Here is a 26,312-nt window from a genome sequence, read left to right as displayed (position 1 = left end):
CACACACACACACACACACACACAACACTCTCTCTCTCTCTCTCTCTCTCTCTCTATCTCTCTCTTTTACCAAGGAAACCACAAGCAGCGGTAATCCCCACTCTATAAAAGCAGCTGCAGGTAAATAGTGATGTCAGCGCTTGGTTCAGCCGTTAACAGCAGAGCTTTGTAGTGATGTCATCTGCTTGGTTTAACCGTTAACAGCAGAGCTTTGTAGGGCTTTGAATGCACAATACGGCTCTTATGTTCCAGGAGCGTTTAAACAGGAGTTCACACAAGTGTATGGAGCACTGTGTCAATAGTTTAACCTGCAAGACGTGCTGGTGGTGGTGGTGGAGGAGGGGGGGGGGGGGGGTGAGTCTCAGGGCCGGTTCTACCTTTTTAGGGGCCCCAGTCGTCAGCATACATGAGAGTCTGATGAGCAATGTCTGTCCCATCATGACTCTCTACTTCCCTACTTCCCTATCCATTGCACTAAAGACACGCAGCTCTCGGATCTGTCTAGTCCAGTGGCCAACCCCCCTGGCTTCCCTCTGATGATGCAGAAGTGAATTGAAAAGCTGTAGTTCCTCGAATGGCCACTAGGCGTCAGGGGCAGTAGGCATTCACGATTTCAGACGGAAGCCCGTCTTTATTGTCACACGAACACACTACAACACATGCATGCGGCCACAACACAGCCAGTGAAATATGTCCGCTGCATTTGATCCATCCAGGCTTGCCCTTTCCGGGGGGCAGGCCAGGAGCAGTGGTCGCTTTTTCTTTCCAGCGCCCGGGGACCATCATTGGACCATCATTGGACCAACTTCAAATGTTGTCGTCACTGGTCGGATGACGATCTTCTGCATGTTTTTAATGGGGGGTTATGTACGGAGGAACCCCCTGGGGGGTACGGGGAGAACATGGAAACTCCACACAGAAAGGCCCTTTCGACGAGATAGCCCACCTGGGCAGTAGGCACTGAAGATATGGGGGGGTCACAACTCCAGCGCCCACAGTGTCCCAGGCGAGAATCGAACTCAGGACCTTCTATCTGTGAGGCGACAGCGCTACCGACTGCGCCACCTGAAAAGCTGGAGCACCCCTTCCGCCCGTGTTAAAATGCCCAACTTTGTAACAGGATTAAACATCTTTCCAGGCAGGGGCGAAACACGGTTTTGGTTTATATACAGTACTGCCCTGCAAAGCCAAAAGGGGGTAACTACATTTTTGTCAAAAATGGGTTTTTGTCATTTTTGGAACATTAAAGATCTGCTTTATCATGTGGAAAAATATCTTGAGTCAATTTTGTTGTTTTTTGGAGAAAATAGGGGGTCATATTTACAGTAACTTCCAAAAGCCCTAGGAAAGCCAAGCCAGACTGAGGTAACATCAGTTACGGTTGTTTGGTTTGGTTTGACTGCACTCTGAATGCTCTGCCCTGCAACGCCAAAAGGGGGGTAACTCACCAGAATGCTCAGGTTGAGTTAAGGTATAAGTTACATTACTGGGCAGGCCTAATGTCATGATTGTGACATCGGACCAATACCATGCCACCCCCACCCACACAGACACCCACACCACCCACATTAACTCCCAAGGTGCCAGCTCATATGGCATTAACCCCCTAACCCTTATACGGTAACCCCCGAGGCACCAGGTCATACCACATTTACCCTCGAGGCTCCAGCTCATACAAATTTAACCCCCTAAGGTGTCAGCTCATACAACAGTAACCCCGAGGCACAAGCTCATACAACATTAACCCCCGAGGCACCAGCTCATATGACATTAACCCCGAGGCACCAGCTCATATGACATTAACCCCGAGGCACCAGCTCATACAACATTAACCCCCGAGGCACCAGCTTATACGACATTAACCCCTGAGGTACCAGCTCATATGACATTAACCCCTGAGGTACCAGCTCATACAGCATTAACCCCCGAGACCCCAGCTCATATGACATTAACCCCTGAGGTACCAGCTCATACAACTTTAACCCCCGAGGCGCCTCTCATATGAAATTAACCCCAGATGTGCCAGCTCATATGACATTAACCCCCGAGGAGCCAGCTCATACGAGGCGTAAACACACAGACACACAACAACGGGCCAACAAGAGTCCCACCAAACTAGGCTTGAAGGATGTTTAGCGGCCTGATAATCTAGTTATATTATATTTATACGTATATTATATTAAGCCTAATTGTGTCATGAACATTAAACGTCATGTCTGTTATCATTATTATCATATATACTGGTTTTATATAGTGATAAGCAAGCAAGTGAAGGATCAAATTGAAGTTACCGTCTTTTCGCTTGGCATTACCCCATATTATTTTGCAGACAATGCAAAGCCAGAGTAAGGTAACTTCCAAATAAGGGTAAAAGGTCAAGTTTGAGCTAAAAAAAATGATGTCGATAAATAACTACATTAAAAAAACAAAAAATTAACACATTTCCAGTTTTCGTCCTACAATACATTTGGCTGGACAACAACAAAAGTCATTTTTCTCAGTTCTACACTCTGGCGAGTTACCCCCTTTTGGCTTTGCAGGGCAGTATAGTTAATTTCACCTTTTCATAACAACTGTAGGGGGGTCATTTTTTATATAACTTGCCCGTTTGGAGTAAAATAGATGATAGAAAAGGGGGTGATTGACAGATCGCCTGTCCAGTGATCGCGCAGCTTGCCAATCACGGACCAATAGCAGGCAAAGCTGCAGCTCTGGGAAACCCCAATCTCGCATGAGCTGCGGAAGGACTCACCCATTCCCTCCCACTCTGCTGACGAAAAATCAAGATGGCAACAGCCAACGTTTCAACTCCAAACGGGAGACCAAGATCAATGGGATAGCTCTATATTATTTAGGTCAGTAGTCTAGTCCAGTGATTTACAATGTGGGCTGGGGACGAGCAGGGGTCCTTGAAGGGGTTCTAGAGGGTCCTCAGCAAAATGATCAACTGTTAAACTTCAGCATTATTTCATTAACACAATTAGAGAATGTATAAGAAAGATCATAGTTTCACTTATCTCTCGACCTACATAGAGTCATGCGGGCGTATGGCCAAAATAATTTCTAGTAATTAATATATTATCAGATTTGGACCGGAGAGACACAATCTCATCAAATTGGGGTCGATGCCGCTAATGTGGACTAAATTAGGGGTGCTTGATATGAAAAAGGTTGAGACTCACTGGTCTAGCCCATGATAAAATGCATTTTATCCTAGCCATTCTGAGCTTAAAATGTATGTGTTTTAGAACAACATGAGGTCGCTTGCCAACAGTTACCGAGAGTGGTCATTTTAATTTTGAGGGAGACAACAAACACAAAAACGGTGGCACAATGGTCCACGTGTAGCAAGGAACATTGGTGTTTACATGCAACACAATATTCAGTTTTTCCCCCCATATTCGGAAAATGACAATATTCCGACTAAATGAATAATCCACTAATATTCCTGTTTACATGCAGCCGTAGCTCGCCCTCCCCGACACATGAGGGAGGGGGTGGGAGAGAGAGATGCAGCTAGAATCAGTGGAGTTTTTCTGTTGAGAATAAACAGAGCAGCGCTATTCTTACCAGCATCACTTGGTCCATTTCAGGAGCTTGTTGCTGAAAAGTTTGGCGTTGCGATATTTGCACATCCAAGTCTTTCATAAAAGTAGGCTAGTAGCCTACGTTATTAGCTCGCGTTGTCGCAAGGATTTTGGACTTCCGTGGGCACTGGGCACCACTCTCTCTTTAAATCGATGTTTCTCATCTCCCGATCAGAAATGTGGGCTTTTCTTTTCGCATGCCAGAGATGATGGATTATATGATTATATCGCCTCTTCTAGCGCTTTCTAGCATACATCAGCTGACCGCAAACAGGCAACATGCGTCGCAAACTGCGGTAAAAACCCTGATTGAGATGCATGTTCCGAATGCGCTGTATACTGTACATCAGTGGTCCCCAACCACCGGGCCGCGGACCGGTACCGGGCTGCAACACATTTGGTACCGGGCCGCGAGCCGGTCCCCCCCCAAAAACAAACAAAAAACAACAAAAATAAATAAATAATAATAAACATAGGCTATAATATTATAGGCTGTGTGTGGTAGTTGAAACATAGTTTCAAGTTGACGTTTATTTATGATTGTAGTTTAAACAAAAACATAAATAGGCTATAGGCATCTATAGGCTACATACAGTACTGGTGAGTAAATATATATGTAACTAAAACCGACAACAAAATTGACAACCAGTCCGCAACTTTTTTTTTCCATGTATCTACCGGTCCTTGGCACAAAAAAGGTTGGGAACCCCTGCTGTACATGATCAAAGAATCCTCCTAAAACCCGAATAATACTGGAAAATGCAACTGGAATATGCTGTTTACATGACCCTTATCAAATTCAAAATATTGCTATTTTCCAAATAATAGTGGAATATTGTGTGCATGTAAACATAGTCACTGTGTAACATGTGTAGCCCTCCCTCCACCTGCAGCTACTCCCCACAGCCATCGCTCTAAATAAGGATGTGTTCAGTGCCTGAGAGAAACACTGTGACAGGAACTTCGCATGCTTGTTTGGTTACAGCTGCTATAAAGTCCTATAATCGCTTGACGCGCACAGATAATGGTTAGTTGTATAAACAGTCTGTTAGTCAGATAAGCAAATGGACAGTTGGAGACTTTTTCAGTCTTGCTCTCCTCGGTGAGGACAGCACCTCCAAAATGGCTTTCATTTTGCATGCTGCTGCATCATTTCATTTGCATCATTCGTCATTTCCATCCTCCTCTGTACTGCTATCTCTATGGTAGGACAACATACCATCCTCCTCAGTACTGCTATGTCCATGGTAGGACAACATACCAAAGGGGTAACTGTAGGCCTACAGTTGGAAGCAAATCTTGTCCACTTTTACTTACATTTACAGTTTTTTGGCATATTGTTATATATTTAGCCTTTGCCAGGAGATTTGACACATCTGCAAAGCCTCTACAGCTATTCTAATCTGCCTCCCTACCTCCCTCCCTCCCTCCAGCGGCACCATAGTGAAGGCCAGGGACAAGCTCTACCACCCCGAGTGCTTCATGTGTGACGACTGTGGCATCAACCTCAAGCAGAGAGGCTACTTCTTCATCGAGGACAACCTGTACTGTGAGACCCACGCCAAGGCCCGCGTCCAGCCACCAGAGGGCTACGACGTGGTCGCCGTTTACCCCAACTCCAAGGTGGAGCTGGTCTGAGACGCAGAGAGGGGGGCCATACTGTCGTTTAACAAGGAGAGCGGAAATGATGTAGTGGGGCTCAAAACAGCACCTTTAGGTCGCTTCCGGAAAGAAGCACCAAAATTGGCACAAATACTCCTTGTGGACTGTTATTTTGATAAAAGTCATTAGCCACGCAGAAATTTTGATTTTTCCAAGATGGTCGCCATTTCCAGCCTGAAAACACTATTTTGGGGGCAACTTTGGGTAGAATTGTCCAATATGAATGATCTTGTTATCAAACCATACATTTATGACCACAGAGAAGCCAGATTTATTCCATGAAAATTTCAAAATGGCTGCCATTTTAAAGATGGCTGCCATTTCAGCTATTTTTTACCATAGGATTTCACTGTCCAGGGCGATTTTGATGATTCTGGTGTCAAATGACAGGTTTTTAACTATGGAAATTTAAAAATTATTCATCAGAAATCATTTGTATATCTCCTTTTACCATTTACTCTGCATATCTTTTCAAAGTAATGTAAAAATATGCATAAACAACAGTATTTTAGCACAACTTTTATTAGAAATGTATAGGAAATTGACATTTTAATTTTGCACACGCGCACGCACGCACACACACACACACACACACACACACACACACACAGCCATCATTAAGGTGCTGGCTAAAGGTAGCTTGGCAGATAGCTAGGTTTTTTCAATAAACAAAGAGGCAGCAGGAAAGTTTTAGGATGTTTACTGTTGAAAGCACTGTAAAACTGAAATACAAATAGCCTAAATAAATTACAACTTTCAATGTGTATAACTTATTTTCATTTACATAGCTATACCTATAATGAGGCAAAAAGTAGGTTACAATACAGTATACTGTACACAGCATAGTATATGGTTAACTTGTGTACAACCGTTATGCTAACTAGCTAGCGTTTTTACAGTCAAAGAAAAAAACTAGAAATATTTCAAGTTTTCAAGTATACAGTATCAAAGCTGAGAATCACATGACGGTAAATATCTAAAAATAAATGTAACTTATTACTTACAGACAGGCGCGGCTCCAGTATTGGGCCTGGCGGGCCTAGGCCCACCCACTTTTTCCCCAGGCCCAATCAGATTTTTTTTTTTTTTTTTTTTTTTAAATATATATATATGTTTTTTTAATTAATTAATTTTTAAAACGAACATTTGAATACAAAATAAACACACAAAAACGTTTCCTGACTCTTTCTAACAATAAAAGAAAAATAAAACTGTTATATTAGACTTCAAGTACTGACGGGAGTTAAATTTGGCGCTTCAGTTGTTGTTGTAATGTACAGTGTAGCTAAATAAGGTCAAAAAAAGCCCTCAAATCATTAATTTAAATGAGATATTCCTCTAAATATCGCTAAAAATGTAAAAAAAAAGACCCTTCGGGTGCCGCCAAGATGGGCCCAGCCTACATTTGTTGAGCCCACCCAAAACTGAAATCCTGGAGCCGCCCCTGCTTACAGACACAGAATGTAGTTTAGGAATTATCTTTGTATATTAGACAGAAGTTGACAAACCAAGCGACCACCAAATGACAGCTGGCAGCGCAGTGACAGCCGATTTAAAGGGGCAGCACTTTTTGTGTGTGTGTGTGTATGTGGGGGGGGGGGGGTAATCTATAAAACAACCCCCCCCCCCCCCAGCCTAGCAGTACACCAATAACAAAACTCGTTGGCTAAAGTTGTGCTAAAATACTGTTGTTTATGCATATTTTCACATTACTTTGAAAAGATATGCAGAGTAAATGGCAAAAGGAGATATACAAATGATTTCTGATGTAAAATTTTGAAATTTTGAAAAGAAAAAAGTCATTTGACACCAGAATCATCAAAATCGCCCTGACAGTGAAAGGACAGTCATATAGAAGTGACAGACAGTCCTGGAGGTACGTGAAAGCTGTGAGGTTGAATTGCACAAAGTTTACCACTGATATTTCTGGGGTTCCCAGCAACACACCCGCCAAGTTTGAAGACGATCGGATGAATGGTTCTCGAGATACAGTAAACCGCTTTTTGTGTTGCCAGTAGGTGGCACTATGACTATACATAAGTCCAAATTACATGAAATGCGGCACCGCACTCCATCCGGGTCCGAGAAGCGCACTCCCCAAATTTGAAGTCAATTGGACGAACGGTTGTTGAGATAAGTTGTTGAGATACAAAAAATGATTGTTGCCAGTAGGTGGCGCTATGCCGAATTGCACGAAAACAGGTCACTGCACTCCATCACGTACTCCTTAGCACACTCCCAAAGTTTGAAGTTGATCTGACCAACGGTTCTCGAGATACGCGAAGGCCAAGCTAGAGGAGAGGAGGAACAAAGACAGAAAGCACAGACAGACGCCGCCGAAAACATGGCGGAGATAATAATAATGACAGCAGGCAGTGCAGTGACAGGTACCGGTAGTTTAAAGGGGCAGCACTTTTTTGTGTGTGTGGGGGTTATCTTGTAAACAACCCCCCTCCCCCAAGCCTATAGCAATATACCAATAACAAAACTTTTGCTAAAGTTGTGTTAAAATACTGTTGTTTATGTATATTTCCACATTACTTTCAAAATATATGCAGAGTAAATGGCAAAAGGAGATATACAAATGATTTCTGATGTATAATTTTGAAATTTCCATAGTTAAAAACCTGTCATTTGACACCAGAATCATCAAAATCGCCCTGGACAGTGAAATCCTATGGTAAAAATAGCTGAAATGGCAGCCATCTTTGAAATGGCAGCCATTTTGAAATTTACATGGAACAAATCTGGCTTCTCTGTGGTCATAAATGTATGGTTTGATAACAAGATCATTCGTATTGGACAATTCTACCCAAAGTTGCCCCCAAAATAGTGTTTTTGGGGTGGGAAATGGCGGCCATCTTGAAAAAAAAAATCGAGATTTTTGTGGATTTCTTTGGAGTATTTGTGCAAATTTTGACGCTTCTTTCCGGAAGCGACCAATTTTACATTGAAAGTGCATTTTTTGAGCCCCACTAATGGGGGTTATTGAATATCCCAGTCCACATTTATCAGGAGCTGTAGAGCAGGAATGCCGATCTTGGATCTGTTTAGCCTTTTGGGAGGGTCATGAGTTTAGAGTTTCAGTGATCCCGGGTCAGTATTTCTACACTGACAAGCTTGATAAATGAGGCCAGCTGAGCATAAACATGTTATGTATTTTGAGCGTATATTAAAATATGTTGACAGAATATGGCTCTGGTCTGAGCAGCATATCCCACAACTCCAACCCATAACAATTTTAAATAAATAAAAAATAAAACTAAAAAAACTGACATCTACCCCAATCCCCCTCATCTCTCAATCAGTGTGTTTACATGCACAGAATATTCCTGGATACTACCAAAAATAACCAGGTCCATAGCTGTTCATATGCATAGCAAATATAACATCGGAATATTCCAAATATCACCATAAAACGGAACATACACAGATAGTGAAAATCCACAGTAAATGGGATGTTTACATGCCATTGCATGGCAGGGAATATCAGCATGTTCCAGCTATCTAGGTTTTGATTTTCCATCAATCAGGATATGGGTTTATTTTAAACAGAATACTGTTTAAAAGGACTATGGGTAGAAACAATACTATATTCCTTAGAAGAGGCTCCGTGTACAAAGTTGATTCTTTTCAATTCGTAGTCGCATAAGGAGAATATGCATGTTTGATTTCTCATTGTCTGAGTGAAGGACGCTAAAAGCAGTATGACTCGCTACTCAGACAATGAGAAATCAAAGTATGCGACTACAAATTGAAAAGACAAACTTTGTACATGGCCCGAATAGCTACAGGACACTGGGATGTAATATACATTATTGTAAGACATTTTTGGGGTGAATGTTTTTTGCTCTTTGGTGGTGTGATGAACGATGCAGAGGACTCAGTGGTGTTCTTCCTATTCACAGATGCCTTCAGACGATCATAAACCACTGTTCCCCATGCAGTACAGCACATTGGAACGGGGTCAGCTCGCCATTCCCAAGTGTCGCCATTCCGATCATTGACTTCTATGCTTTCGGAGAGGCGGCCCTTTTTATCTCCAAAAAATGTTTCGCTGAGAGGTTAGGTTTTGGGGGAGGTTAGGCTTAGGCGTGGGGGGTGGGAGAGGTTAGGTTTAGGGTCTGGGTAACCTCGCGTCACCAGGCTCTTCTCGGCGAGAAAGAGCCTGGCTCCCGCCCACAATTGATTTTGTCACCCTACTGGTTCCCGCCTAGAGCCCGCCCTAGACCGGATGGCAGCGTTTCTAGCTCGTCAACTTTCACGTTAACTTGACAATTTGACCCAAGTATCAGAACGGCAAACAACAAAACAAAAGATGGACGTACCGAAGTTCTTTTAGAAACATTGCGGATTCACAATCTCACATCTTTTAAGCCAATACAGAAGCTTTGCATCAGACAATTAATCGAGGGAAGAGACATCAAGCTAACAGCAACACAGATGTTTTTTGGCGCACTGCCTTCCGGTGTTCATTCTGGTTCCGTGGTTTACGCCCCATGACAAAAAGCGGGGTGGAAGGTGCCCAGACTAGGGGGAGGGTTCTTTCGCAATGGCGAGACAGATCTCAATTTTGTCGGAATGCCGGTATTTCGGAGTGCCGACATTTCGGAATGCCGAGGTGTCCCCCATTGTAACATGTCAGTCTTTCCTTTAACCTTTTACATTTAAGGAATTGTCATATATATCAGTTTTGGTCAATGGATTAAAAGGTTTCAGTGTCCTATTTTTCAAGTGTGTTGCAATTACACATAATGCTATTCCTGTTCCTGGTGGACTTTAGCTTCTTCTTCTTTTTGACACATCTCCAACTTACTGCACTATTTTGTATTTCACTAAACCGAGAAATGTCTCTGTGATTATCATTCTTACAAGCTCATTTTTCAGTCATGATGATAAATAAGCATTAATTCATTACAAACTGGCTTCTTACAGGATTTTGAGTGTCTGGAATGGTAGTTTGTGTCCATAATTTCACCAAACCATATTTCACAATAAGTGCTTCAATATGCAACTAAAAATGCAAGAATCACTCATCTGAAATGATGCAAACAAAAACACTAGTTGTGTTGTGTGTGAAACTTTGTAACCGTCACTTGCTGAGAAGCAGTCCGATGAGTTCTTTGCAATGTGACCACAACAGACTTTCACAGACAAGGAAACAGAAGAAATGAGACTTTAATGATGAGAAACTTGGTGTGATGGAGTGAATGCATGCAATCGTCACAGGAAGTCTCCCTTAATGTCCTTCAGGAACAAGCGGGTGACTTGTTAAACTGCTGGCTGTTATATTCTTACCAGCTGGGATGCAGTTTTTTTTATGCATCGTTTGAACGGGCGTGAAGTTCTTACCTCAGTGCTTTTGGGTCATGCACCTGACTGAGAGAGGAATTTCACTCCTTCTCCTCCCACTTCATAAAGGCAAGAGAGCCAGAGTTTAGTGTTGACACACGTCCCAGGTTGACACCACTATGCACTCGGCCTCCCATGGCAGCTTTTAAAAATGGCCATGTGGATTCAGGACAGGAGACGAAGCCACGGAAAACCGTTTGGAAACTCGTAAACTGGGAATCTTCGAGCCTGCAACATGTGGGAGTAATATTCATTTTGTTTAGTGTTTTTGGACCCATTACAGATACATTACAGTTCTTCTTTGGAACAGAGAAAAAAGAGTTTGAAAGTGTGCATAGTTGTATTCCCTTTCTACTATGAGTTAAAATATCTGGTAACAGCCAAGTCCGCGAACCAAATGAAAAAATATTTCTGCATTTCCTATGAGAGACGGGGGGAACGAGGGAGGGCATTCATTTTCTTTTGGGAATTACAGAAACGTTCTTGCTGCGGGCGAGGGAAAAAAAATAATTATCATTATTACTGAAATATGTGGCCATCTAGCTTGGTTTGTTGTGAATACTGAAGTTAAATGGGTGGAGGAAAAGTGATCTTATTTTTAATTTTATAGAGATTGTTTTAATGATAGAATTTTCTTTTATTTGGAAATGAGAATCCAAACTGAATTCTGCAGTACTGATATCCATGTTCTTTTCCTCAGATATCTGCAGTGATATACCGTATGTATATTATAGCTGCTGGTATGCCAACTACAGTAGTCCTCTTTGTAAATGATGTGAAATTATATTGCTACCACATTGGTTCTTCTAGTTTCTTGTACATATTTGTTTAATCATGATTGCTTTAACATATAACATGTCACTCACATGCCTTTGCCTACCCTGTGTTCTTTAAATGATTTCAATGTTCTCTCACAGAATCATGTTCTTTGTGTTTAACTTATTGTTTCACCAACACATTTTTGTTTTTGTTGTGGATCTTCTTATTTGCTGTTTTTTTTAAAGATCTAAATAAAATTAGAAGTGCATTAACATGAAAGATGATCCTTCATTACTGTATCCTTCACTGGTCTTGCCTGTGGCCTCCTCACCTGGGTCCAGATCTTCGAATCCACCCACTCCACTGAGTTGAGTTCTGGCTGAAGATGGAAATGTAGTGCGAGTTGTCAATTCAGTCTGATATCGGACTACTGTGGAGGTATTCCTCACAAAAAAGATGAACAAATAAACTAGAGAGAATCTTGCGATGGGACCACACCAGCCGTGACACCGATGACTTCAAATGAATGTGGGACATGGGTGTAAAGTGTTTGTGTGTGTGGGGAGGGGGGGTGCTCCTTGCTTGGATCACACCCATTTTCAAACGTGACCTTCATTTTGATGGCAACACACCTGTAAAGTTTTGTGACTGCATCTTGCATGGTTTTGACACTATCACGCTAACAAAATCTGTCCACAGACAGACAGACATACCTGGCAAAGTACTCAAAACAGCTTCTGTGGTACATGTAGTTCTCGCTCAAATAGGTGTCTCCAGGACCACATTTTGCCATGACACACACACACACACACACACACACACACACACAGACTCACAAGGCGAAAACAATACCAGCCAACACAAGGCTGGTAACAACGCTGTCTCGGCTGGTAATAAAGAGCTACACTTCATCTGGTTCTTCTGGGGTGAAAAGGGATGACATTTGTTGGGAGTTTTACATCCCAGTCCTGGCAAGTGGGTATCTCCATAACAAACTGTCATGCCACCAGGGTGACAAGTGGGTATCTCCATAACAAACTGTCATGCCACCAGGCTGACAAGTGGGTATCTCCATAACAAACTGACATGCCACCAGGCTGACAAGTGGGTATCTCCATAACAAACTGTCATGCCACCAGGCTGACAAGTGGGTATCTCCATAAGAAACTGTCATGCCACCAGGCTGACAAGTGGGTATCTCCATAAGAAACTGTCATGCCACCAGGCTGACAAGGGGGTATCTCCAAAACAAACTGTCATGCCACCAGGCTGACAAGTGGGTATCTCCAAAACAAACTGTCATGCCACCAAGCTGACAAGGGGGTATCTCCATAACAAACTGTCATGCTACCAGGCTGACAAGTGGGTATCTCCAAAACAAACTGTCATGCCACCAGGCTGACAAGTGGGTATCTCCATAACAAACTCATGCCACCAGGCTGACAAGTGGGTATCTCCATAAGAAACTGTCATGCCACCAAGCTGACAAGGGGGTATCTCCAAAACAAACTGTCATGCCACCAGGGTGACAAGTGGGTATCTCCATAACAAACTGTCATGCCACCAGGCTGACAAGTGGGTATCTCCATAAAGAGCCGCAGGGATGTATTTTTGTAGTCGGAACACGGAAGTCCCGGACTTCATGGTTCTTCACTGTTTCTGCCTATGGGATTTTTGAATGGGTTTTTGGCGTGATGCTTCAAATAAGGTCTCTGGGCAACGCAAGCTTAATCAAACGCGAACCAGTGTTCAGCGGGATAATCTTCACACATGAGGACCACTTTCATGAGTTTTGAAGCGTAAATATGCGAGCCCTAGAAGTACAAAGCTTGTGCTAAGCTAATCCAGAACTACACACAGTGTCACATAGGCTTCCACGTCACGTCACCACTCAACCTGGAGTGTTGTTGATGTGTGCACTGCTGTGCACTGATTACCCCGGGCTGAACCAGGTGAGTGAAAGAGAATTTCCGTGTTCGTCCTTGTGTGATATAAGTGATTGACGTACTGTATAATATCCCCGTCGACTCAACAGTGTAGTCTCATTTAGCCGTTTGCTAGCTAGCCGCCCTTTTAACGGCATGTAAAAGCTTAAAAACTCATAAAAGTGGTCCTCATGTGTGAAGATTATCCTGCTGAACACTGGTTCGCGTTTGAATAAGCTTGCGTTAACCACAGACCTTATTTGAAGCATCACGCCAAAAACCCATTCAAAAATCCCATAGGCGAAAACAGTGAGCATCAATGTTTTCCAGACTCATTCCTGCGGCTCTCTATAACAAACTGTCATGCCACCAGGCTGACAAGTGGGTATCTCCATAACAAACTGTCATGCCACCAGGCTGACAAGTGGGTATCTCCATAACAAACTGTCATGCCACCAGGCTGACAAGTGGGTATCTCCATAACAAACTGTCATGCCACCAGGCTGACAAGTGGGTATCTCCATAACAAACTGTCATGCCACCAGGCTGACAAGTGGGTATCTCCATAACAAACTGTCATGCCACCAGGCTGACAAGTGGGTATCTCCATAACAAACTGTCATGCCACCAGGCTGACAAGTGGGTATCTCCATAACAAACTGACATGCCACCAGGCTGACAAGTGGGTATCTCCATAACAAACTGTCATGCCACCAGGCTGACAAGTGGGTATCTCCAAAACAAACTGTCATGCCACCAGGCTGACAAGTGGGTATCTCCATAACAAACGGTCATGCCACCAGGCTGACAAGTGGGTATCTCCATAACAAACTGACATGCCACCAGGCTGACAAGTGGGTATCTCCAAAACAAACTGACATGCCACCAGGCTGACAAGTGGGTATCTCCAAAACAAAGTGTCAGACCACCAGGCTGACAAGGCTGGGGGTTTGTGCATCTTGCAACCTAAATCCACAAACATCCACTTCACAGGGGCCTTAAATCTGAGCATAAAATTGTCGCGCCGCAAAACCAGTCTCATGTTTTCCTAGCATTAACTCCCTTATACCACTTTATGGTCCGTGAGTATAAGTACGCTCTTTGTGTTGGGATCTGCAGCGACCTTGAAACAGTTGTACTGGCAAAATGCGGGCTATGAGGTAATGCACAAACGTCTGTCTCTCTTCATTCAACTGGAGCATTCTCAGACCTTCAGTGATGCTTTATGACGCCGTAAACGTGTTGATGTTCATCACGTTCTCTGGCCTCTCAGACAGCTGCTGTGAAAATGCCATCGCTGTTTCTGGAAATAGTGGAAGTGTGCAGCGCTTACCGGGGCAGCGTGTCAGGCTTATATTGCCATGCAGTTGCCATGCCTGGCACAGATTCAAGGGCTTTCTTGTAATCAGAAGCAGAAGGCGAGGGGCCCCCTAGCCCATTAAATGTCTTTGCGCCTTTAATAATAGCTCATTCAACAACCGCAGTGAATACGTCCAGATATTGGGTGAGAGGCGGGGGCAGAAGGAGAGGTGGAGAGAGAGGGAGTGAGAAAAAGGGGATTGAGTCAGAGAGAAAGAGAGAGAAGTAAACAAAGTACTAGTGTCTGGACCAGTGATGTGGTTTGTCAGAAAGTGCGAACAGTTAGTTAATCCTCCAAAGGGCTTTGAGCAATCAACTTTACACGCATTAAGCTAATGTCTTCCACATGCAGGACACTTGTATTGTGCTGCCTGTCCCATTCAGCTTACACTTTGACAAGCCATGTAGGGATTTGTAGAGCTGACACTGTCATTTGTCACATTTGACTAAATGTCGACTCGATCTTTTAGAAATGGTTCATCTAGGGTTGTGATACTGTAAATCAATTTTCAATTCTGGAAGTGCATTTTCCTCTGAGTTCAAGATTATATTGTAAACGACTCCTCTAGCATTGCATTTTCAGTTTACTGTACATTAGGGGTGTCACAATATATCGTCCCACGAAATTTCGCGATAGTAAAACGTCACGATATGTATCGTTGAGATGAAATCTCATATCGCAAAAAAAAAAAAATGTTTTTTTTTTTTTTTTTTTTTTTTTTTTTCAAAAAATAGACTAAGAAACGTCTTTGTTTGTTGAAGTTCAATGTGTGGAAAGTAGTTCAGTTGAACAAGTCTCTGAAGAGACACATGAGAAGTTATACAGGAGAGAAACCATTCAATTGAGTTTCTGGCAAAACTGTTTACTTGACAGGAAAAACTGAAGATGCATAAAAAATAGATTAAGAAAAGTCTTGTTGTTTGAGTTTGAAGAAAAACTGAAGATGCATAATGAGAATTTATACTGCTGAGAAACCTTTTAGTTCAAAGTAAATCTAAGTGACGGTGTAACTCATTCTATTTCAAGATAAGCCTTATCTCCAATCTCATGTTTTTTCTAGTTGTTATTGTAATAACAATTTCCCACAACAGCATGTTTTGTATTTGTGCATTTCAAATAAAATACTACTTTTCCAGTCATATATTGTCATTATTCAAGTTTAAAAAAATATTGTTAAAATCGTATCGTATCGTATCGTTATCGTGAACCCAGTATCGTGATACGTATCGTATCGTGAACTGAGTGTATCGTGACACCCCTACTGTACATCATGTGAAGGGAAATTGACCCAAATCGCGGCACACTATGGATGTACATTACACACTGCACTTAACAGCCATCATCCACTCTGAAAAAGGTTCCGCTCTATCAAGACCAGAACCTCACACACCACCTGAACCCCCCCCCCGACACACACACACACACACACAATGCACTGTGCCTCTTCATTGATGTTGCTGTATCTCCCACCTCTCCATACAGTTAACATGCTGTGCAATACAAGGCTATTCAATGTGAATATAACATGTTTATTCTATTTCTCTTTGTATCATCTATATTATTTTTATAAATTTGCTAACTTTTGCCAACAGTACTTTTGCCAACGTTGCAATTGTACCTGTTTTTGCCTAGCTAATGTTGTATGTTTCCACACTTCTGTTACAGTAGTTTACGTCTTAAGTTGTAAATGTATCCACACCAAGTCAATTTCCTTGTACTGTATGCAGGGGCGGAGCGACCGTATCAGCCCAGAGGGGGCAAAGCGGCCGGTGGCGAAGAAAAAATTGCCTTTTTTGCATGTTTGAATCTGTTCTAGCCATTTTTAGTGGAATATCTCATTTTAAACACACCAATGTTATTGTCTATTGATTGAATTTATTTATTCAATAGACTTTATTAAATAAAGTCATTTTAAGTCACAACTGTAAAATAGCTGATAGCCCCTATATCCGAAAACACAATTTGTAACATTATGTCCAAGAAAGCCTACAGTGAAGCCACTTAACAGACAAGCTTGTTCTGAAGAAGAAAAATAAAAACACAGGTTGCGAGCCAGGCCTCTTCAGATGTTTCAGCACCGAGGCACAGCCCTCGGTTCAGCACCACCGCAGATGGACAGCGACAGGCTGTCACAGACAGCACCCTGTCTGCCCCTGTCTCCCTCTCTCTCTCACATACAGACAGGCGCGGACTGCATAATCGGGCACGTCGGGCCGATGCCCAGTGGCCTGGCCTGGCCTGCATTTTTTTTTCTTTTTTTTTATGCGGGCCCACTGTGGAGTGGGGCGGGCGCACCCTCTGCCCCGGTGTACCCTCCGCCACTGACTGTATGTGCAAACATACTTTGGCCGAATAAATAAAAGAATTCTGATTGTGATAATAGCGATCAAGAGAGACACAGACAGCTGCAGGGAAAGCCTTCTCTCTTTTGTAACTTTGCACCTTCTCTCATATCCACTATAAACATTTGGTCCGCTTTAGATAGAAACACTTTGTGTTGCTCAGTAACAGAGCTTGTTTTGCTCTGCAGTGCCACTTAACAACTAGTGCACTGTCCATCACATCTCTCAACACTCACTATGCACTATGCAGTCTCCTTCAACCCAGCAACCATTTTGCACATAAATCGTAGTATTTGTCTCAATCTGTGTGGACTGGATGCTGCATCACTTGCTCAGTGTCTGATTGATCCTCCCCGCGGCTCCTCTGTCCCCCTTCTCTGCACTCTGTGTTGCTTACATTCCTGTGTTATCGGCTAACTTGTCAATAACAGGAAGTACACTAAATTGACTAAATTGACTTGGGGGGGGGAGGGAATAAAACTAATCTTGAAAACTATGTGTAAATATTATTTGAGCCAGTCTGCAGCCAAATAATCCAAATGCATTCAGTTTGAGTCTTATGTGCTGCGAGGCAAATTTGAGTTGATGCAGTACCGGAAATAGCTGAAAACTTCCCGAGCACAAAACTTTATTCTGCTTTATTGAATCAAGTCAGATTTATCTGATTCAACTTGATTGTGCCGGCTTTAGCTCAATTTCAATGCATCTCCACTTCCAAAGCCTCAAGATATGAAAATCAAAAGGTATCACATTAGCTGAGCTAATGTGATATGTGTCAATCTGGACGTGTGACAGTGTTTTCTGCTGATGTAGCAAACCATCATGTGGGATCCGCTGCTCACGCCAAGCTACGAAACTAGGCCATTTCTCATGCTCCATATTTCTTTGTATCTCGTCAGTGCCGTCACACTTTCTCTCCTGTTCTCACTCCATTTATCTCTTTAACCTCCCTTCTTCCCTCCCTCTCTTTCATTCTCGGCATCTTGCCAGTAGCAACGGTGACACTTTATAAGGGCCCAATCCTCTGTGGGGATTAAAAATGTTGATGAATTTTCAAGCAGAAATTACACAGGGTGTTTCATGACAATGTTATCTGACCCCCCCCCCCCCCCCCCCTCTCTCTCTCTCTCTCTCTCTCTCTCTCTTTTATCCCCTCCACCTCCAGAGATGGGAAAAGTACACACATTCCTTTCTTAAGTAGTACAGTTACTTGTGTAAGAGAAAGACTGGTAAAAGTAGAAGTACTGATTCAACTTGTTTACTCAGGTAAAAGCAAAAAAAGTACAAGCTCTGAAATGTAATCAAGTATGATTTTTTTTTTTTTTTTTGTATGTCTAGCGGCTGATTCTTAACCTTGCTTGCAAGATGGATAACCTCGCGAGATCAAAAGAGAATTCTCTCGACGTAAGTGAAACGTAATGTGAAGCTAACCGTCCATCTGGCAGCGTCAGGTTAGCTGATTCTGTGCAAAGCTGAAATATAATTTGAAGACTATTAAACTTAATAAGAGATCATAAGAGATCAAACCAAACATGTTTTAACATGTATAAAACGATAGATTTAAAGTCATCTCGAATTTCATGAAATCACCCTCTCTGGCTTCGCCTATTGGATATCAATCCCCACGTGAGCATCTTTGAAGAATATTTAATCTACGCCTATTGGCCACACCCTCGCCGTACTCCAGCGGCTGCTATAAAAAGCCGTTGCGCCCAGCACTTGTCTCTTAATAAAAAGCTTCACGTGCTGTGGAGCAGTCAGTGGCTCACAGCCAGAGAGGGCCTCGCTGATTTCATGAACCTAGAGATTACTTTATTTACTATTTCATTTCGGATTCTACGGTGGCTGCTGGTGACATCAAGATATTTTTTATTATTGCGTGGCCACACATTGGTATCTCATGGCCACAAGATACTAATGCGTGGGAACGAGATAAGTAAGTTGTGGCCACGACTTACTAATACGTGGCCACGACTTACTAATGCGTGGCCACACAAAAAGTACCGGTACAGCATCAAGGGTGTGACTCATAAGGGGCATGTGTGAGACCACATCCCTCAGAAGGAAAGCCCCACTTGCCTCGGCACACATGAGTAGGTATGCTGTAGGAGTGGGAGAGACCCTGACTCTAGTGTCTAAGGGGAGGTCCCCTTAAAATAAGATATGCTTTTTTCAAGAAAAAACAACGCTCCTGTAACACACTTCACCCATTGCTCACAAGGAGAAACTCCAGCGGTATGTCAGCACGTACATGACCAAGTCCAGGGATAAGCCCTGGAGAATGTAACCTGTCTTCCCTTGGGCAAAAAAACCCACGAGGAGACAAGCATGGAGAGGGGGTGGGGGGGGGGGGGGGGGGGCGGATCCCAATAGGTGCCCCCCACCGAGAAACTACCATCCCAATTTCACACCTTATGTGATGGGAATAGAGAACTCAGAGCAGGGCTGAGTGAGGGGTCACGCAAGGCGCAGGCTTTCCTGAACAACCCTATGAGAGGTATTCCACCCCACGCATGGTGCAGGTAGAGCATCTCTGCCTTTCCCTCAAGACACATCGGCCACCTCTGACAATTGTGATTCACAGAGGTAACCACACCAACCCTCGGGGGCAGATCTTACTCCTCCTATTTCAGAGGGGTCCATCCCTGTGGGGAACTGTACAAGGGTGGGTTTCTGGAACCTAAGACCTTGCACCGGCTAAGGCCCTCCCCTATTACTCTCTAATAGAGGAGTGTACGGCTTTGACAAGGCATTTCCAGTTTTGCACGTCCAGAAGCCGAGCTGAATTTGAAATTAAACTATGAGTTGTGTGATATGGATTTCCACAAAAAAGGTGCACATAATGTGTGAAAGCTGGGGGAGCACAAACAGACAAACAACGTTAGATTGTTTTAGTCTGTCACGCATTAAAACCAAAGTAACTAGCCTGTTTTTAAAATGTAAGGAGTAGAAAGTACAATTACTGCACTTGTGTTCAAATGTAGGGAGTAAAAGAAAAAAGTTGTACAGATACCTGAAAACCCCACTGAAGTACAGTAACAATTTAAGTATTTGTACTTAGTTGCTTCCCATCTCTGTCCACCTCCTTTCCTCCTCCTCTCCACTCTATAGTATATGTAGCCTACAGTACATTCCAGTTCTGTGGGCCCATATGGTATCAACCTGTTCCTCTGTGACAGCCCAGATTTGTGGGGTCTTGTTGGATGAGTGCCGGTGGATGCCACAGGTTAGGGATGGGCATATATATGTACATGGAGCAGCACTCTATCCTCTATAGATATAAATTGAAAACATATACCATAACTCACAACACACACACAAAAATCAAGCCATGATGGGACCATACCCAACATGCAAAACAGTAATTTATTACAGGCAAGGTTCCCACAGGGTCTAATATGAAGCCATTTGAAGATGATGAAAGAGCCTGGAGATCATTTTCTCTTTGGCATTATAATAACGTTTGTTACAGTATATTAGAGGGCTGACAGTTTTGCAACCGAGTTCCATTCTAATGACTCTGTTGTAACTGATCTTTGATGACTTCATCCATTACTCAAGCGTTGTTGTTATGTGATGCACACCAAGACAGTAAAACTATAACTATAGTGACTGTCACACGTCATGAAGTGTGTGTGTGTGTGTGTGTGTGTGTGTGTGTGTGTGTGTGTGTGTGAATGAATGAATGAATGAATGAATGAAAATTTTATTTACGTGTCAGGACAATTTACATGACCCATCCCACATGGGATTATCAGACACATCAACATACAGTTATTTCCATATCTATTACGGTGCATGAACAATACAAAACCGTACAAACACACACACAGCACACGCGGCATCAGCAGCAAAACACAGATTTAACTACAATGTATATTAAGTAAAATATATGAATTATCTATCATAAGTCATCTTTTTCCTCCTATCCCACGCATGAGAGATATATTCGGAAAAAGCAAAGATGTTGTCAAAGAGAAATTCAAGTATGGCACCTTCTTCAAAATCTAACAGGTTTAACTCAGGGGAGTGAACTTTTTTAAATAGTATCTCTCGTAAGTCATGATACAAAGGGCAATACAAAATAAAATGAAATTCATTCTCCACTTCCATCAACTCACAATATTCACAAATCCTATCCTCCTCCGCCGTCCCTCTGTATCTGCCTGTTTCAATATGTAAAGGCAGGATACCACATCGTAACTGAGCACATAAGGACCTCTTACTTTTAGGTAAATTAAACATCACATATTTTTCACATTTAAATTCATTTTTAAATAAACAATAAGTTCTTAATTTTGGCTTCTGCCATAATTCTTCAGTCCAAGATTGTAACCAGTTAGCACGGATCTGAGATTTGAACGACTCTACATTTATACACATTCTTTGAGAGTAATATTCTCCAAAACCACACTCCTGAAACAAGTCATACATATCTGAGACCCACTCCCCTTCAACAGACAAGTCCCAGAAGAAAATCTGACTAGCAACCCTATTGGATGGTAGGTCCAGCAATCTATTCCAGATTCACCATACTGATTTTCCATCTGACCACACAAGAGTCCCACCCCATTTCTCCACTAACTGCTGGAAGAGGAGCATATTTATGAAGACCCAAAAAAAAGCGAATTGCCCGGTTCTGGATACGCTCGCTTAACAAAAAACGTTTACCGCCCCAAATACCAGAAACATAATCTAACACAGGGCATACACAGGAGTGATACAGTTTTGAATAAGTAAGATAGCCCAAGTCCCTCAGAACTTTGGTCTTACCTATAACACCTCCTAGAGCCCTGCTTGCAGAGTCTGCCAACATAGAAACACCAGGCAAAAAAGACAAGTGGTCATCCAAAAATAAACCCAGGTACTTGTATTTGTCAGTGAATTCAAGCTGTGTGTCACCAATAGAAAACACAAACTGACTTCTTGCGACACCCGGCTTTCTGAAGTGCATTATTTGTGTCTTCCTTTGGTTAACACACATCTTCCACCTGTTACACCACTCGTTAACACAATTCAACATCACTTGCAGATCTTCTTCACATTCTGAAAGCAAAATAATATCGTCTGCATAAAGAAGGATGCTTAAGAGTACCTGGCCACATGAAACCCCTATCCCCAGCTGTTTAACTTCTCTAGCCAAATCGTTAATAAAAACTGCGAACAAGGTTGGAGAAAGAATGTCCCCTTGTTTGACACCAGAGGGCGCTGGAAACCACTCTGTGAGATAATCATTCACTCTGATGCAGGCCAAAGGGGCTTCGTAAATAGCAGTAATCGCTTTGTGAAACTTTCCATTTATCCCGATTTGGTGTAGCTTGTGTTTAAGGAGGATGTGGTCAACAAGATCAAACGCCTTCTGGAAATCAATAAAACAACAGAAAGTGGGTTTTTTATGCTTCATTCTAGTCCTAACTACAGTGGTCACAACATAAATGTGATCAATGCAGGCTCTTCCTTTTCTGAAGCCGTTTTGCTCCTCTTCTAATAATCCGTTATGCTCTAAGAAGTGCGACAGTCTATTATTCAAAACAGAAGAATATAATTTATAAACAGTGCTTAGTAAGCTAATTCCACGATAATTTAGTGGAATCCTGGGGTCATCCTTTGGGGATTTTGGTATTGGAGTTATAATTGATTTAAACCAGGCAGATGGTACCAGACCATGATCAAAACAAGTATGAAAAAGATGAAATAATAAATCAAACAGCTTAGGGTCTTTGAGCACTTCATTTGAAAGCTCATCTATACCGACGGCCTTTTTTACCTTTGCCGATTGAATGACTTTCATCACCTCCTCTCTACATACAGCACCATTTAGAGGAATAACACTGTTGAGGTGGGCGTAACCCCCCTCCAAACCGGATGACAAAACCGGAGAGACACCCACAACATCTTGACTCCTAGAGAATAATCCGGAGAAAGCCTCCTCCCATATTTTCAATACCTTCCCCAGGTCTGATGTTAATTCCCCTTCACTCCACACCTGCATGGGAATCTTTTTCTGTCGCTTAGGCCCCAGGTTATTTATCTCACGCCAAAACTGTTGCGGGTTCTGAGTTTGTAGTTGATCAATTTGTAAAATCTGACCTCTCTGATATTTACGTTTATACATTCTAAGTGATTTATCAAAACTATATTGTTTTTGCTTATAAATAAATTTAAGATGCTTTCTCAAAGCATGGTCATTACATTTCAAAAAAAGACGTTCAGCCTTACACATATCCGACCAAAGCAAACTCAGCTCATTATTCCAACAGGGGTTATTTTCTTTTGATTTCCTGAATTTGGGTTTAACAATGTTAGTGTGCAATTCTGATAACACTGAAGCACAGAACTCACCATACCAAGTGTCCAGTTCCTCCTGGTTTATAATTTGTGTCTGAATTTTTTCGGTCAGCTGTGACAAGGCTGTACCTCCCGTATCCGAGTTGATACGGTGTGTTCTTGTTATTTCTAACCTTATGGATTGCTAACTGAATGTCAGAACAGTGATAGAGAGATGAAGAGGAAAACCCTCCAAAGTGAGTCAATATGTGGGACAGTGCGCATGTAGTAATATGTTCTGTGTCCAGAAGTAATTGCTTATATAATTGGTTGAGTGAAGGGCTGTCCAGTAAGCCCCACATCTATGGCATTTCAGCTAAGTGTGCACATTTCGGTCGGCTTCTAGCTGTCTCGTGGACACTGTGAACACTTTGATCTTATTTTATTTAATACATTACATCCATTTATTTAATGGCATTATAATGATGCCATGAGAATATTGCTCAGGACACCTAGATGGAGTTCTGCAAGTGAGAAGTTTGTCACGGCAGGTGTTAACACCTTCCGGGCACTGTTGAGGAATCTGATGTATAAATGTATCTGTCGACTGAATGTCTCACAGAATGTCATTATCAAGCTGTTTGTAAATACCTGCTGTAGTGATATCAGATATCAGTCACCTCTGTGGAGACACTGGTATATGTCGCTCTTATCAACACTTATTTGGATATTGCTTTTTCCCCCCTAATGTCTGTAGGGATCCTTTTTAGTGTTGTATGTCTTTTTATATGGACCTTGAGTCTGGAATAAAGTTTTGATTGAATACCTTATCACTTCTACTTTATTACCTTTCCTATTTAACGGTTGCCTTAACTGCCCTTCACATACACTGTTACATTGTTGCCCTATTTAACTGTTGCCTTAACTGCCCTTCACATACACTGTTTACATTGTTGCCCTATCTAACTGTTGCCTTAGTCTTTGCTTGCTGTGTTTTTGTGCCATATTTGTCGTTTCCTGTGATTTTGCACGATTTACTGCGCCTTGTCTGTAACGGAGCCCACAGCATAAGAATTTCACACGCGTGTACTCGTACAACGGAGTGACAATAAAAATCTTGAATCTTGAATCTTGTATGGCATGACCATTATACATTTGACTGTCATTTCATTATTCGCTGACATGGTTTCCTACGTTTAAAGTAGATATCCAAAGTATTTGTGTTGAATATTGAGGCGTAACTACAGTACATTGAGCCACAATTTGTCTTCATGTTTGAAGCCATTGCAGTAACTTGATTTTTATATTATTGTGTCCCACAGCCAAGTATGAGCATTTTATGTTGTACACTTTAGTGCACAAGTTGAAGGCCAGTTCATTCAAGAACACTCTCATCATAGATTTAACCATTTATTGCATGAATGGAAACACAGTTATGTTTGGCGTTGAAGGCTCCGCTCTTTACAGAAGATGCTCCTCCCTGAACCGGCCCAGCAGCATGCTACGTTGAGCAGGGAGGGCCGCAAAAATCCCCCATGGAGATACAAGATTCCAGATTAATTTAAAGCTATAGTGAGAATACATGTTTAGCCTTTGAGCCATGCAGACTCTGAGCTAGAAGGTGGAGGCTGGGGTGGTGGAGGCAAAGCATTGCCAGCAGGAGCGGTGTGAAGCAGCATGGGTGGAGCAAAGATCAGAGTAAGACAGGAGGCCGTATTTAAACGGATCGCCTTATTGTGAGAATGGCTGTGCCTGTGATTGGTGAATGAACAATGATCAAATCATCGGCTGACAGCTGGATACAGCTAGGGCGTAGAGCATGACTTCCGCGTCTCAAATGAACTAACGCGAGGGTTCATTTTTGTAAAAAAACAACAACATTGGTTTGGACAAAATGAGCATCATAGCCTATGCAATATTGTTTTAGGTCCTCATTAGTGGGAGCTCTAAGGTCATATAATGTAGTGGGTCATTTCGTAATGTTTAGGCTGTTAGGTCTACAGTGAGTAAGCTATGTGGCTGCACTGAGCAGCACCGTGCCTCCATGTGCCAGTTCAATCAGGAGAGACTAGAGACCAAAGGATGAATAAAGTGATATTTATTACAATAAAGTGAATAATTTACTACAGAAAGAATGTTGAGAATAAAGTATTGTTATTAGTCTTTGGCGGTTAGACACCGCAGGGAGATCTTGAGAGCTGCACCAGCCCAGATCAGCATCCAGATATATCCCCCTGCAGTGTCTAGATACTGGTGGTGCTGGTGATCTCCTTCTGAGACTCATGATGAGACTCTTCCGACTGAAGAATCGGATAGGTCTGCGATGACCGGGAGGAGGAGGGTGCGAGCCTGACAGCAGCGGTGATTGAGAGGCTGAATGAGACAGAAACAAGCATATTTAAGGAACCCGTCTCCAGGCAATTGGCTTACGACTGGGTTGAGGAGCAATGTGATAGGCTTACACTGGAGGTGTGTGGGGTGAGAGGTGATGAGAGCAGTGATGTGACACTATGCAATTGGTTAACAAAGACTGGGCGGCAACCAGCTGATTGATCATTGAAACCTGGAAATTGATAGCTTATTATGATCTTGTGAGTAGATTGAAGAGTGGAGATATAAAGTGAATTAAGGAAGTGTAAAAGATATTATAGTCTTCCTGCTTGAACTTACGTTGAGAACTACATTTCAATCAGGAGAGACTAGAGACCAAAGGATGAATAAAGTGATATTTATTACAATAAAGTGAATAATTTACTACAGAAAGAATGTTGAGAATAAAGTATTGTTATTAGTCTTTGGCGGTTAGACACCGCAGGGAGATCTTGAGAGAGCTGCACCAGCCCAGATCAGCATCCAGATATATCCCCAAAAGAGGTGCAGCTCAGATCAGCATCCAGATACATCCCCAAAAGATAGGCGAAAGCCCAGAAAACACAGCACTATGAATTTCCCAAATGGAAATGAACTTACCAGTAAGAGACGAACAGGCAGTAATATCTTACCAGGAAGGCGTGATCACTGAGGGATTAAACATAATTAAGCATGGCAGAACATATTG

General features: G+C 42.4%; 1 protein-coding gene across 1 annotated transcript in view; it reads left to right on the top strand.

Annotated features, from left to right (window-relative positions):
* Nucleotides 1–5,280, top strand: part of pdlim4 (PDZ and LIM domain 4) — a 161,784-nt gene extending 156,504 nt beyond the window's left edge. Inside the window, exon 7 of the mRNA XM_083634927.1 lies at nt 5,021–5,280. Coding sequence (XP_083491053.1) covers nt 5,021–5,225 — 205 coding nt within the window. The 3' untranslated portion in view covers nt 5,226–5,280. The remainder of the gene's footprint in view (nt 1–5,020) is intronic.
* The last annotated feature ends 21,032 nt before the right edge of the window (nt 5,281–26,312 follow it).

The sequence above is a fragment of the Poromitra crassiceps genome (assembly GCF_964638095.1).
Source record: "Poromitra crassiceps genome assembly, chromosome: 1".
In the NCBI taxonomy this organism is placed as follows: domain Eukaryota; kingdom Metazoa; phylum Chordata; class Actinopteri; order Beryciformes; family Melamphaidae; genus Poromitra; species Poromitra crassiceps.
Note: the sequence above shows the minus strand (reverse complement) of the source record. Positions and strands in the feature narration are given on the sequence as shown.